The sequence below is a fragment of the Mus caroli genome, unplaced genomic scaffold, assembly GCF_978045245.1.
Source record: "Mus caroli unplaced genomic scaffold, Mus_caroli_1 scaffold_17, whole genome shotgun sequence".
Lineage (NCBI taxonomy): Eukaryota > Metazoa > Chordata > Mammalia > Rodentia > Muridae > Mus > Mus caroli.
This window is the reverse complement of record NW_028227272.1, coordinates 52,980,557-52,994,097: the sequence shown is the minus strand read 5'-3', so window position 1 is coordinate 52,994,097 and position 13,541 is coordinate 52,980,557. Positions and strand designations below refer to the sequence as shown.

Below are 13,541 nucleotides of genomic sequence, written 5' to 3'. Positions count from 1 at the left end.
AAGTCTAAGTTCAGCAGCACTGGCCATTCCTACTCTACTCTGCTTCACAGCACACCTGAGCACAAGCATGGGAGGCTCATCGGGGAAAGCACCAGTTGCCAGTCCTTTCAATGTTAGTTCAATTCCTTGTATCCACACATGATGGAGGAAGTGAACTGACTCCTGAGAGCTATCCTCTGACCTCTACACATATGTCATAGCACCCAAATGCCATACACAGATAAGCACATCATAAATACACATGGAATAAGTAATAAACAAATTAAAGCATTTTTTAAAAAGATGTATCTATTTATTTCATGTATGTGAGTACACTGTCATTCTATTCCAACACACCAGAAGAGGGCATCAGATCCCCATTATAGATGGTTGTAAGCTGTTGCTGGGAATTGAACTCAGGACCTCTGTCTGGAAGAGCAGTTTGTTAGTGCTCTTAACCGCTGAGCCATCTCTCCAACTCATAAGTAAAAATTTTTAAAGAGCATTTTTATAAAAAGACAAATCAGAAATTATATTTAAGAAAACTTTAAAATTGTACTACTCACTGATGATTGACCACATTAACTTACGAGCATATGACTTACTCCACTCTGGGGTTGAAATTGGAGACAAGGTCCAGCTATGTAGACCAGACTTGCCTAGAACTTATATAAAACCCAAGCCGGCCTTGACCTCATCCTCCTACCTAGTGGTCCCAAGTTTTAGGAATATAATGTTCTGATATAAAATAATCAATCAACATAATACTAAATTAAAATTATAAAATATAGTTATGTCAATATGGGTTCTTTTATTACCTGTGTGAATACTCATATGTTCCTGAAGACTCCGCTTGGTAACAAATGACTTGACACACAGTTCACACTGAAACTGCTTTTGTGACTGATGCAGACTTTGATGCAATTTTAGACCATGCTTATAGATAAAAGTTTTTCCACACACCTAAGACAGAAATTTTTAAGGCAGCAAAACAAAAAAGATTTAATTCCTGATGACTGTGAACAAACTATTATTGTAAATAGAAATGTTAGATGAAGCCACAAATACCAAGGATCTTAGCTAGTTGAGCCCTTTTCTTATTCAGTACAACTGCCATTTTTCTGAAAGTGTGCATAACAGTAGGCAAAAATCATTGTGCTAGCCTTGCCAGCTTGGCAAAATACCTATCTTAGAGAGGCATGAAAGCTCACTTAAGAGCTTTTCTCATCTTCTAAAACATCATGTAAAACAGTTCTTCTCAAACTCTGGATGCAGAACTAACTATACTTTGTTTCCCCAACCGACTGGGGTAATTTTTTTGTTGAGCACAATGAATGCAGCAACATCAATAGCTCTGAGAGGTTTTACTCTCTTATTTTTGTATTTATTTTCCACGGAACACACATTTTAAATAGTGTTATACTGAAGACCAGAGGTTCAACTAATACTTAGTGTTCCAATTTATGAGTAAGCAATTTTTTGTTTTTGTTTTTGTTTTTCGAGACAAGGTTTCTCTGTATAGCCCTGGCTGTCCTGGAACTCACTTTTTAGACCAGGCTGGCCTCGAACTCAGAAATCCACCTGCCTCTGCCTCTGCCTCCCAAGTGCTGGGATTAAAGGTGTGCGCCACCATGCCGGGCAAGTAAGCAATTCTTAGCTTAACCTCAAAAATAAGAAAGCACAGTGACTGACAATAAAAATAAAACAGACTGTCCATGAGCTAAAGGTCAATACTAAATACTGATGAAGGGCTCTCTTATAACAAATTCTGTTTTCATACAGTAAGATGCTTAAAAAAGAAATCTGTCCTTGGCTGGGCAGTGGTGGTACGCGCCTTAATACCAGTACTTGAGAGGCAGAGACAGGTGGATCTCTGAGTTTGAGGTCAGCCTGATCTACAAGGTAAGTTTCTGAACAGCAAGGCCTACAAGCCAGAGAAACCCTGTCTTGAAAAACACAAAATAAAAAGTCAATAAACAAAAAACAAAAGTAAAAAAAAAAACAACAAAAGTAAAAAAGTAAAAAACAAAATAAAAATAAAAACAAACCAACCAACCAAACAAACAAAAAGGCCTATGGCCTGAGAGGTCACAGAGCTGAAAGGAAACCTTCTACTGTCATATCCTAGACTGATATAATTTCCAACTATTCTAAATACTTATCCTTATTTTTGTAGATAAGTGGAGCTTCTTTTTGCATTAGAAGGATGCTATTACAGAGATATAAAATAGGTAGGTCAAAATGAAGAGAATAAATGACTGTGGGTTCCCTACCACAATTGAAAAATCTCAGAAAAGGGGAGGGTTGGTTAGACTGTGAATACCAGAGGGCCAGGATACCCGCTCTGAAATGGTATCTTTTCCATCTATCTTCTCCATGGACTCTCAACAATATAGTTGCCTGAACAATACAATTACCTCCATAATGACAACATCAACTGACAACCCAAAAAATAGACAGGGGAATTCCATATGGTCTCACTCCTAGATCAGGAGCTATGGGTGGTCAGTCGCTGCTGAGAGAGGGAGATTCGGACTCCTCCAGACACAAGCACCCCATAAGAAGCCCAATCCCAAGTGGCCAGGCCTGGACACATATATGTACATACTAGCAAAGCTAACTGGACCTAGAAGGGTGTATATACGTGTGTACACATACATATGCTTATAAACAAAAACATATCCATAAAGGCAACAGTAATTAAAGAAGCAATCATGGATGGGGGGTGCACAGCAGGAGTTGGAGACAAGAGCAGGAGGAGCAGAAGTGACGTAGATACGGTACTCATGTATGAAGTTCTAAAAAACAATTTAACAACAAAACTGTTATTGGTTCCACAACTGTGTGATAAATAAAGCAGATTGCCATGCTTATATGCAAGGCTACTGGTGTTACACAAAACTCTTGCATGTTCCAAACAGCCCAAAGCCGGATAATCACAAGATTCATTAACCAAGATTTTGGCTTTTACTTACCCTTAATTCTCGTTAACAGCAAAGAGACAGCTTAGGAAGGGCTTTTTCTGCGCAGCATTTGCTTATGCCACACATTCTTTCTCACTATGGGTTATTTCTACTAAAGGCTAAGGGGATGATTGCGATGATGAACAGCTCTTCTCACCAAAATTTTCAATTTACAGACACCAAAATTTTCAGTTACAAATTCAGACAGCAAATTAAAGACTACAACAGGGAATCACACTTAACGTAAGCAACAGACCAAAGATGGATTTCCCTGACAGTTTATAAGCTTGCAGATGATTTCAGAGTATATATAAAACCCACCTCATCACTGCAGTGAATTTCCAATCTTACTAAGTAACCAAATAAATAGGTCTTTACCTGGCATGCATGCGGCTTTACACCCGTGTGCTTTAGCATATGTATGCGGAGAGAGTATAATTTAGGTAATGTCCTTCCACATATAGAACATATAAATTCTCTTTTGGTTCTTCCCTTCTCAGATGATGCTCCCGACGCCTCAGTAGACGTGGAATTGGATGAAGATGGAGCGGGTGCCTCTTTTCTTGTATGTCGAATAAGGTGTGCTCGTAATGAGGCACTATACTGAAACTGTTTCTTACATAACTAAAAAAGAAAAGCACAAGTTCTTCCTATGTAAAATACTAAGTGAAACTCAATGCACATTTCAATTTTCCAATTCTGGTATTAATTATAAAAAAATAGACAAATACATTGTTTAAAAGATAATATATATGGAAACCATACACTTAACATGCATACATATGCAAAAGACAGCCAAGGGTATATGAAACACTAAATTAAACAATCAAAACAAATACAGTAAAATATAATCAAAACAGAAAAAAAAATTAAAAATAAAAACTAAAAAGTCCTAGATTATAAAGATGAAAAGGGTAAGACTCCAGAGAGAATTAAAACCTAAACACAGCACAGGAATATGTTTTGTTTTTTTTTTTTTTTTTTTTTTAAGAGTGAAGAACATTTTCTATTTATGTGAAGAGTATTTTGCCTGCATGTATGTATGTACACCTTGTGTAATACCTGGTGCCTGCCAAGTTAGAAAAGAGTCAGATTCCCTGGAACTGGAGTTTATTGGGAAGTTAGCTGGGGTAGGCCTAGAGCCATCCCCAGCACCAATCAACAGAAGAGGAGGAGACACTGATGTGGCAATGTGCTTTTCATTATCAACCCTAGGCACTGGCAAGCAGTATCTTTAGGTCTTTGTTACTGAACTTCAGATTTCTCTTTGTTTGCAGAGAAAACAATGTGGTTTTTTTTTTAATTCAGTCAATTTTTTTAATTAGATATTTTATTTATTGACATTTCAAATGTTATCCCCTTTCCTGGTTTCCCCTTTGGAAATCCCCTATCCCATCCCCCCTTACCCTGCTTTCATGAGGATGCATCCACCACCTATCCACCCACTTCCACCTCACTACTCTAGCATTTCTCTACAATAGGGCATCAAGCTTTCACAGGATCAAGGGCCTCCTCTCCCACTGATGCCAGATAAGGCCCCTTCAGCTTCATCAGTCCTTCCCCTAACTCCTCCATTGGAGTCCCTGTGCTCAACCTATGGGGGGCTGTAAGCATCCACATCTGTATTATCAGGATCTGGCAGAGCCTCTCAGGAGACAACTGTGTCAGGCTCCTGTCACCAAGCACTTCTTGGCATCTGCAATAGTGTCTGTGTTTGGTGTTGGCCAATTGTTTGGCTGTCAAAGGGCTTGTACATTTGGTGTGTCTTCTCTTTTGAAAATCCCCCTAAAAATTCTTGCACATCTAAGCCCAGTTTTAAATAATTAGATATGCACTCACTGATAAGTGGATATTAGCCCAGAAACATAGAACACCCAAGATACAATTTGTAAAACACAAGAAAATCAAGAAGAGGGAAGACCAACGGGTGGATACTTCATTCCTCCTTAGAATAGGGAACAAAATACCCATGAAAGGAGTTACAGAGGCAAAGTTTGGAGTTAAGACGAAAGGATGGACTATCCAGAGACTACCCCACCCAGGGATCCATCCCATAATCAGCCACCAAACGCAGGACAAGACACTATTACATATGCAAGCAAGAATTTGCTGATGAGACCCTGGTATAGGTGTCTCGTATGAAGCTATGCCAGTGCCTGGCAAATACAGAAGTGGATGCTCACAGTCATCTATAAGATGGAACACAGGGTCCCCCAATGGAGGAGCTAGAGAAAGTACCCAAGGAGCTAAAGGGGTCTGCAACCCTATAGGTAGAACAACAATATGAACTAACCAGTACCCCCAGAGCTCGTCGTCTCTAGCTGCATATGTAGCAGAAGATGGTCTAGTAGCCCATCTTGGGAAGAGAGGCCCCTTGGTATTACAAACTTTATATGCCCCAGTACAGGGGAATGCCAGGGCCAAGAAGTGGGAGTGGGTGGGTAGGAGAGCAGGGCGGGGGGAGGGTATAGGGAACTTTGGGATAGCATTTGAAATGTATATAAAGAAAATATCTAATAAAAAAAAATTCATTAACAGCCAGTTATGGACAGGGAGGAGCTCACTTGGGACCTTGGTCCTTCCAGCTGAGCTACTGGGTACTATTGATGGATCCTGGTGGGTGGGGAGTCCTTATCTCCCCATGTGTACCACTGGTGAGCCCACCAACCTCTGAAGGGCAGTTCCAAACTTATGGTCCTCCAATGTCCCTGATGCAGGTCAGTGGGTCACAACACAACACAACACAAAACAAAAAGTTTTGAATGTGAGAAAGAGACTGGTAAGGAGTTGACAAGGTAGATGGAGGAGAGAGAGAAGATTGGGTCATGGGAATAAGAAGACGGACGACATTTTATACATGTATGGAATTGTCAGAGAACAATTTTAATAGTAAAACATTGTTTTATGGTGAATGCTTTGAGTCCTAACCTTGAGGAACTTGGGTAAGCAAAGACCTAGAAAGGTCTCGGTACTCAGTAAGTACTTTCCCTTTCACTATGCACTGTCCTCCCCAGGGCAGCTGTGATACTTTTCACCTCAAGGGAAGAGAGACTCCTGGCCAAAGGGTGGCGATGTAATTGCTCCTAGTCTCGAAGTAATCGGTACCATCAAGTCTTGAGACATTTGTTGGTTCCACAACACAAGTGTGATTGATTCTCAGCTTTATTGGATATCTAATTCATATTTCTTGAATCACTTTTTTTTTTAAAGATTTTTTTATTTATTATATGTAAGTACACTGTAGCTGTCTTCAGACACTCCGGAAGACAGAGTCAGATCTCCTTATGGATGGTTGTGAAATCCCATGTGGTTGCTGGGATTTGAACTCAGGACCTTCAGAAGAGCAGTCAATGCTCTTATCCAAGGAGCCATCTCTCCAGCCCCCTGAATCACTTTATACCCTCACTGGCAGACAGGATTTAGCTGCCTCGGTCTCCTGTTCTGCTACTTCACCTTTGTCTTGTTTTTACTTTTAGACTTTTTATTTTTATGTGCATTGAGTTTTTGCCTGCGTATGCATGTGCACTATACACACACATGCCTACAGATGGTTGTAAGCCACCATAAGGGTGCTAGGAACCCAAACTCCATCCTCTGCAAGAACAACAAATGCTCTTAACTGGTGAGCCATCTCCTTAGCCCCAAGTTTGTTGTTTGTAAGAGCAATCTTTTCACTGTCCTCTTTCTGAGGAAGCTCAGATGAAAAATATTCAGTGGGGCAAGTAAATAACACAAATCAGAATCTTTAAGCAATGTAAGAGTTGTGGGCTGTGGCCAAGCCTGCCTGTTAATCCCAGCACTTGGAAGCCTGAATTAGGAGGATAACCTCAAGTCCAAGGATAGCCTGGACTACACTGTAAGACGCCAACTTAAAAAAAGAAAGTAGAAACAGAACAACAACAAAGGCAGTCAGAGTAACCGAACAGTTGGTAAGATGGACTCCATGTATGACTGCAGGATCATCTCAGTTATCTTTCGGGGTACTTACCGGACATTTGTAATCTCTAGCTCTTTCATGTTTCAATGTGTGCATTATAAAGGCATATCGTCTCGGAAAAACCATTCCACATTCCCCACATTTATGAGCTGTTTCTTCGGTGCTCTCCTTAGCATCCCGTTTTGGTTGTTTCATCTTTTTCCCTCTTTGAACTAATTTCTGAGCCACCTAAGTAGACAAAAAACACAATCTAAGAAAATATGTTCATTTCCCCTTCATTTTCAAGGCATGGTCTTGCTATGTAGCCCAGGCTTGACTGGTACCATGGAGCCTAGACTGGTCTCAAACTTAGAGCAGTCCTCCTGCCTCACATGCATCACCACATCCAGCTCCAGTATCATTTTTAACGTCAGGGGCCATGATCCATATTTCTAATATAATACTTCAACAGTAAACTGCATCCTTGCTTATCTCCCTCCTCTCCCATGGAACTTTCATTATAGGCTTAAGTTTGTTACTAAAATAGAATGCCATCAGGGTTAAGCAGCAAAACACCCAAACAACTTCACATTGTACCTGTTGAACTGCTGACTTAGAGATGGCTTTCCGCTTCTGTAACTTTTTCTCCATGCCCTTGTGTAGCCGGATGTAGCCCCCTTCATTAACAGACCGCTGCCTAAGCCTGCTCCTATAAGTATCATCATCTGGGCCCGAGTCTGTCTTTTCTGTAGCTTCAGTTAGAGTGTCCTCATCTTTTGAAGGTTGGCCAGGGCTCTGACTATGATCTGGACAGTCTTTGGCACAGATGTCCTCAGGTGATGTATCGTTTCCTGTATCACTGTCCTCTTGGGAGGTGTTGGTAACATTCTCTTTTGAGATTTTAGGATGAACATTAGCAACTATGCCATCTTCTCTGGTGACTGCAGACTCGAGCTCTGGTTGGTTGCTTTCTTTTGCTAAGCTTGCAGTTCCCATTTCAGGGTGGGGCTCAGGTATACCTTCTACAGGGGACACACTAGCTTCAGCCTCTGGAGAAACCTGAGGTGCAGGCTGCTGCTCTGGCTCCCCATTCTGCTCTGTCTCTGGCAACTCTCCATTTACCAGCAGTACAATTTCACAATGCCCAAGTTCACTGGACAAAGGTGTGGCTGCTTCATTCCTAGTGCCAGGTGGTGTTGTCGTTCCATTGTGTGCTGCTAAGTCCTGAGTAGATGCAACCGTTTGAACTTCACCTTTCTTATACACTGTAAGCTGTTTTTCTTCCATTAGTTTATGTACACTTTCACAAATTTCTAAAACTTCTGACATAAAAAGGTGGCGAGCTAAGACGGCTACATCAGCCATGCTACAAAAGTCAAAACTTAGTACAGAAGTATAGGCAAATTCCAGCAAAGGAAGGAAGCTTGCTTTACAGAAACCTGTATGAAATAAGAAAAGTCAAGGAGCAAAGAAGTCAGTCACCACAAAACTCCTTTGTAAGACTAATATAGATTTGTGACAAGGAAAAAAATATAGTAAAAAGCCAATTATTCCCATGTATTCTACAATTAGCTATCACTGGGTTTTCTTTCATTTCTGGTTGCTAGTAAACAACCTTGACTAGCTCACAGCCATGAGATGAGTCTCTAAACTACTAATAAAAAAGAAAATAATAAAAGACTTACTACCTCAAGAGTTGTTATAAGGCAGCCATTTTCAAACTGTACTCCTTAGAACCCTGGGGTTCCTCAATTCCCTTCAAGAAACAGTGGCTGGAGAATAGAGGGTACAAAGGGGGAGGGGGTAGGAATGTGAATAGACAGGAACCAAGCAACCTGTCCCCTTACCACTCATTTACTCTCCAGAGCTGTCTTTTCTAGTAGTAGTCCACATAAAAAGTCAATGGAACCAAGTACAGTCCTTTGTTCTACATGTTCACTTTACAGGCACCTGAGGTTAACCTGAGGTCAGTTCCTAGAACCACTACAGTCAACTAGGGAGCCAATTCCCACAAGTTGTCTTCAGACCTCTACAACTGTGCCATACATAAGTGTCCACCTAACTACACCCACACTAAATAAATGTACCCAAACCAGAAACCAAGAGTGGTGCATCTCTGTAATCTTTAAGGGTTCATTAAGCTGAGCAAGAAGGATCAGAAGTTCAATATTAGCTCTTGGGCTACACAGGGTTTGAGGATAGACTGGGATACATAAAACCTTATCTCCCCCTGCCCCCAACACACACACACAAAAGAACCACACAAAAAACGATGATTTAAAGCAAGGGCTACTAAGTATTTTCTGCAATGATTCAGGTGATAATTACTGCAGATAATAGTTAAAAAGCAGATTAAATAACTATTGATGCCAACTTTCATTACACAAATAGAAGTACAAACACTGGTTTATAGTTTGCTTATCCTAGAGTCAAGGGATAATTATTACATAATCATTAGTTGACACTATGAAGTATTATTACTTTCTGTAACAGTAAGCTCCTGGTGCTTCACCTTCAGCAATCATTTTTAATTCTCTCTATATAATATAGTATATAAAAGTGAAATGTAAGAAACAAGTGCCACACAATGGGAACTGTATTCTACTTCTACAAACAGATGACTATGAAGTTGTGTAAGACTACAAGTCAAAGGTGGTGGTACAGCACACCTGCCAAGTCCTAGATTCACCCATTTCTTTTCCCCCTGTCCAAAGAACGGTGCCTATTTTTCTTAAGTTTGGTTTTTATGAACTTGTTAGGTGATCATTAAGAATGAGGTCCTAGCTGGGCGTGGTGGCGCACGCCTTTGATCCCAGCACTTGGGAGGCAGAGGCAGGCGGATTTCTGAGTTCGAGGTCAGCCTGGTCTACAAAGTGAGTTCCAGGACAGCCAGGGCTACACAGAGAAACCCTGTCTCGAAAAACCAAAGAGGTCACACATGAGAAAAAACATGAAGTTTTTAACTTAAAGCAATAAAATTTGTTACAAATAAAACAATAGTGATGGGCTGGAGAGATGGCTCAGTGGTTAAGAGCACTGACTGCTCTTTCAGGAGTCCTGAGTTCAATTCCCAGCAACCACATAGTGGCTCATTACCATCTGTAATAGGATCTGAAGCCCTCTTCTGGTGTGTCCGAAGAGAGTAACAGTGTACTCACATACATAAAATAAATAAATTATTATTAAAACAACAACAGCAAAAGAATCCATCACACTTGTAACACTGAATATCCTAAGGTGAATCTCAGAAAAAAAAAAAGACTTGTTTGAAATATATGACACAAAATAGACTATGGCTAAGCTCCTTATGGGATAATTTGTCCTTAAGAGTGACAGAAAAAGAAAACTTTTTTTTTATTATTTTTTGATTTTGTTTTGAAAAAGGATCTCACACTAAAATAAATTAAACTGGCCTCAAACTGGAAGATACATCTGCCTCAGCCTCTCCAGTGCTAGGATTAAAGTCATGTGCCAACCCAATTCAAAGATAAAATCTTATATGCAGATTTTATATTTCACTTAACAATGATTTTAAGTTCTATCAATTATCCTACAAAAGCACTGACTTCATTTTCCTCTGCAACTGCACTGCCATTCTGGCACACACCACATATTCACCCATTTATCTTGATGGCCATCTAGCCTGGTTCCATTTCCTACCTGTTATGAAGAGTGAACCAATAAACAGAGATGTACAAATAGCAAAAGTTTATTTTTAGATTTTTGTTTGTTTACACTATTTGTTTCTTTGAGACAGGATCCTTCTATATTAACCTGGTTTTATCCTGGACCTGTCTGTCTATCTGTCTGTATGCAGAGAGAGACACACACACCAGGCTAACCTCCAATTAACAGCAGCCTGTCTCTGAATGCTGGAATTAATGGTACAGATCACCTTGCCCAGCAACTCCATATGTTTTTATAATGACTACACAAGTATACTTTCCAATTTCACACATAGTTCTTTCCTCAGTCTCACCAGTATCTGTTGTCACTTATTTTCTTGATAATTGTTATTCTGACATGGATAAAAAAAATCTCAAAGCAATTTTCAAACTTTTAAAAACTGTATAGGTGTTTTGCTTGAATGCAGGCCTGGGCACTACTTTCCTGCCTGATGCCTTCAGACTATAAGAGGTATCAGATCCCACTGGGTGGGAGATACAGATGGTTACAGATGATGCCTTCAGACTATGAGAGGTATCAGATCCCACTGGGTGGGAGTTACAGATGGTTACAGATGATGCCTTCAGACTATAAGAGGTATCAGATCCCACTGGGTGGGAGTTACAGATGGTTACAGATGATGCCTTCAGACTATAAGAGGTATCAGATCCCACTGGGTGGGAGTTACAGATGGTTACAGATGATGTCTTCAGACTATAAGAGGTATCAGATCCCACTGGGTGGGAGTTACAGATGGTTACAGATGATGTCTTCAGACTATAAGAGGTATCAGATTCCACTGGGTGGGAGTTACAGATGGTTACAGATGATGTCTTCAGACTATAAGAGGTATCAGATCCCACTGGGTGGGAGTTACAGATGGTTGTGAGGGGTCTTGTGAGTGCTGAGAATTGAACCTGGGTTCCCTAGAAGAGCTGCCAGTGCATTTGTCTATTTATTGGTTGAATGATCTATATCTACGTACATATTTGATTTTTGTAGTTCTTTATATATCCTAGTTATTAATCTCGGTGTGATGTGAAGTTGTTAGAATCTTCCTTCCCATTCTGTATGTTGTCTCTTCACTTTTGTTTTTTTCCCTTTGCATTTCAATTTCATGATATCACATTTGTAAATTCTTAGTATCACTGCCTGTGCTACTAAAGTCCCTTTTAAAAAGTCCTTGCCTGGGCCGGAGAGATAGCTCAGTGGTTAAGAGCACTGACCGTTCTTCCAAAGATCTCTGAGTTCAATTCCCAGCAAGCACATGGTGGCTTGTAACAATCTGGTGTATCTGAAGACAGCAACAGTGAGCTCATATACATTAAATAAAATCTTCAAAAAACAAAACAAAACAAAAAAAGTCCTTGCCTGTGCCAGTATCTTAAAAGTGTTTTCCCCAGCAGTTCAAAGTTTCAAGTCTTACATTAAGAACTTTGATCCAGCCAGGCAGTGGTGGTGCACACCTTTAATCCCAGCACTTGGGAGGCAGAGGCAGGCGAATTTCTGAGTTCAAGGCCTGGTCTACAGAGTGAGTTCCAGGCCAGGGCTACACAGAGAAACCCTGTCTTGAAAAACAATAACAACAAAAAAAACCCAAAACAACAAAAAACAAAACAAATTAAAAAAAAAAGAACTTTGATCCATTTTTTGATTATTTTGGTGAGAGATCTGGAGCTAGTGAACAATACAGATCATGAAAAAATCCATTTTGCCTAACACTGTTTGTTAACTGTTTTTTTCTCAATGTATATTTGTCAAGTAAAATGCTAAGTGTGTAGTGTAGTGCATTGGCCTGATGCTGCTTGCATTCTAATCCTGTCAAGACCTGCTTGTCCCAAAGAGTATGCACTTGATTCTATGTGACCTTGTCCCCAAGTTATTTCTGATAGGTGAATAAAGATGCTGACTGCTAACAATTGAGCAGAAGAGACACATACAGGTCGGTTTTAGGTTCCTGGGCCTGGAGGGAAAGAGGAGATATCTATCCCCTGAGGGATAGACAGGGGAGAAGGTGAATGGAGAAGCCGCCATGGGTTAGGTGAGTCATCAAACTAGGCCCTGAGGGATGGGCAACTGGAGTTAAAAGCAGCCTAGATGAAACATAGTACTAAGTAATAACTCAGGATTAGCTATAGGAAAGCAGATTCTAACAGCACAGCGGGAGATATCTGCCTAGTTCTGTGCTGTTTAAGGCTTATTGTAAATAAAAGTTGTGTGTCTTTTATCCAGGAACTGAATGGTCAAGGTGGGATAGGAAACCCCAGATTGGGATTAAAATTTTCTACAACAATGTAGGCCTGTAATATAATCCCAGGGCAGATATTATGATACCTCTAGCACTGCTCTTTCTACTGAGAGGACAAAATAAACCCTATCTGTCTCCATTTAAGGATTCCATTTGTTTCCACTTTAAGGACCAGGCCTGATTTCAAAAAAGGCCATAAGGCACCAGCTCCAGGAACACATCATAAACCGAAAGCAAGACCATAACACAAAATCCCTTCCCAAAGAACAGTCGGGGGATAACCACAAAAATGGGAGAATATTATATCTCAGAATGGGCCATCTGCACTGAATAGCCCCATGTGATGAAACATGATTGACTGCTTGGGACATAGGAATGCACACCACTGAGCACCTGTGCCCCTCCCCTCGCCCCCAGCACCCACCCATGAAATTTTAGATTACCTAAGCCTTCTAAAGAGTTCACCTGGTTCCCTAGAAGAAGGCCTGTGTGCCTTTGTCTAGGGTCGCCATTTCAAAGCATGCAACCTAGCATGCTGGTTGTTTCTGCAGAATAAATGAATGCTCTTTGGTTTTTTTGTTTGGTTGGTTGTTTTGGTTTTTTTTTTTGTTTGTTTGTTTGTTTTTTGGTTTTTCAAGACAGGGTTTCTCTGTGTAGCCCTGGCTGTCCTGGAACTCACTCTGTAGACCAGGCTGTCCTTGAACTCAGAAATCCACCTGCCTCTGCCTCCCAAGTGCTGGGATTAAAGGCGTGTGCCACTACCGCCTGG

The 13,541-nt window shown here is 40.5% G+C and overlaps 1 protein-coding gene across 1 annotated transcript in view; it reads right to left on the bottom strand.

The window, feature by feature from the left end:
* Positions 1-13,541, bottom strand: part of Zbtb11 (zinc finger and BTB domain containing 11) — a 32,406-nt gene that overhangs the window by 5,779 nt on the left and 13,086 nt on the right. Inside the window, exons 4-7 of the mRNA XM_021184538.2 lie at positions 7,456-8,297; positions 6,931-7,107; positions 3,321-3,566; positions 798-942 (exon numbers count right to left, since the gene is read on the bottom strand). Coding sequence (XP_021040197.1) covers positions 798-942; positions 3,321-3,566; positions 6,931-7,107; positions 7,456-8,297 — 1,410 coding nt within the window. The remainder of the gene's footprint in view (positions 1-797; positions 943-3,320; positions 3,567-6,930; positions 7,108-7,455; positions 8,298-13,541) is intronic.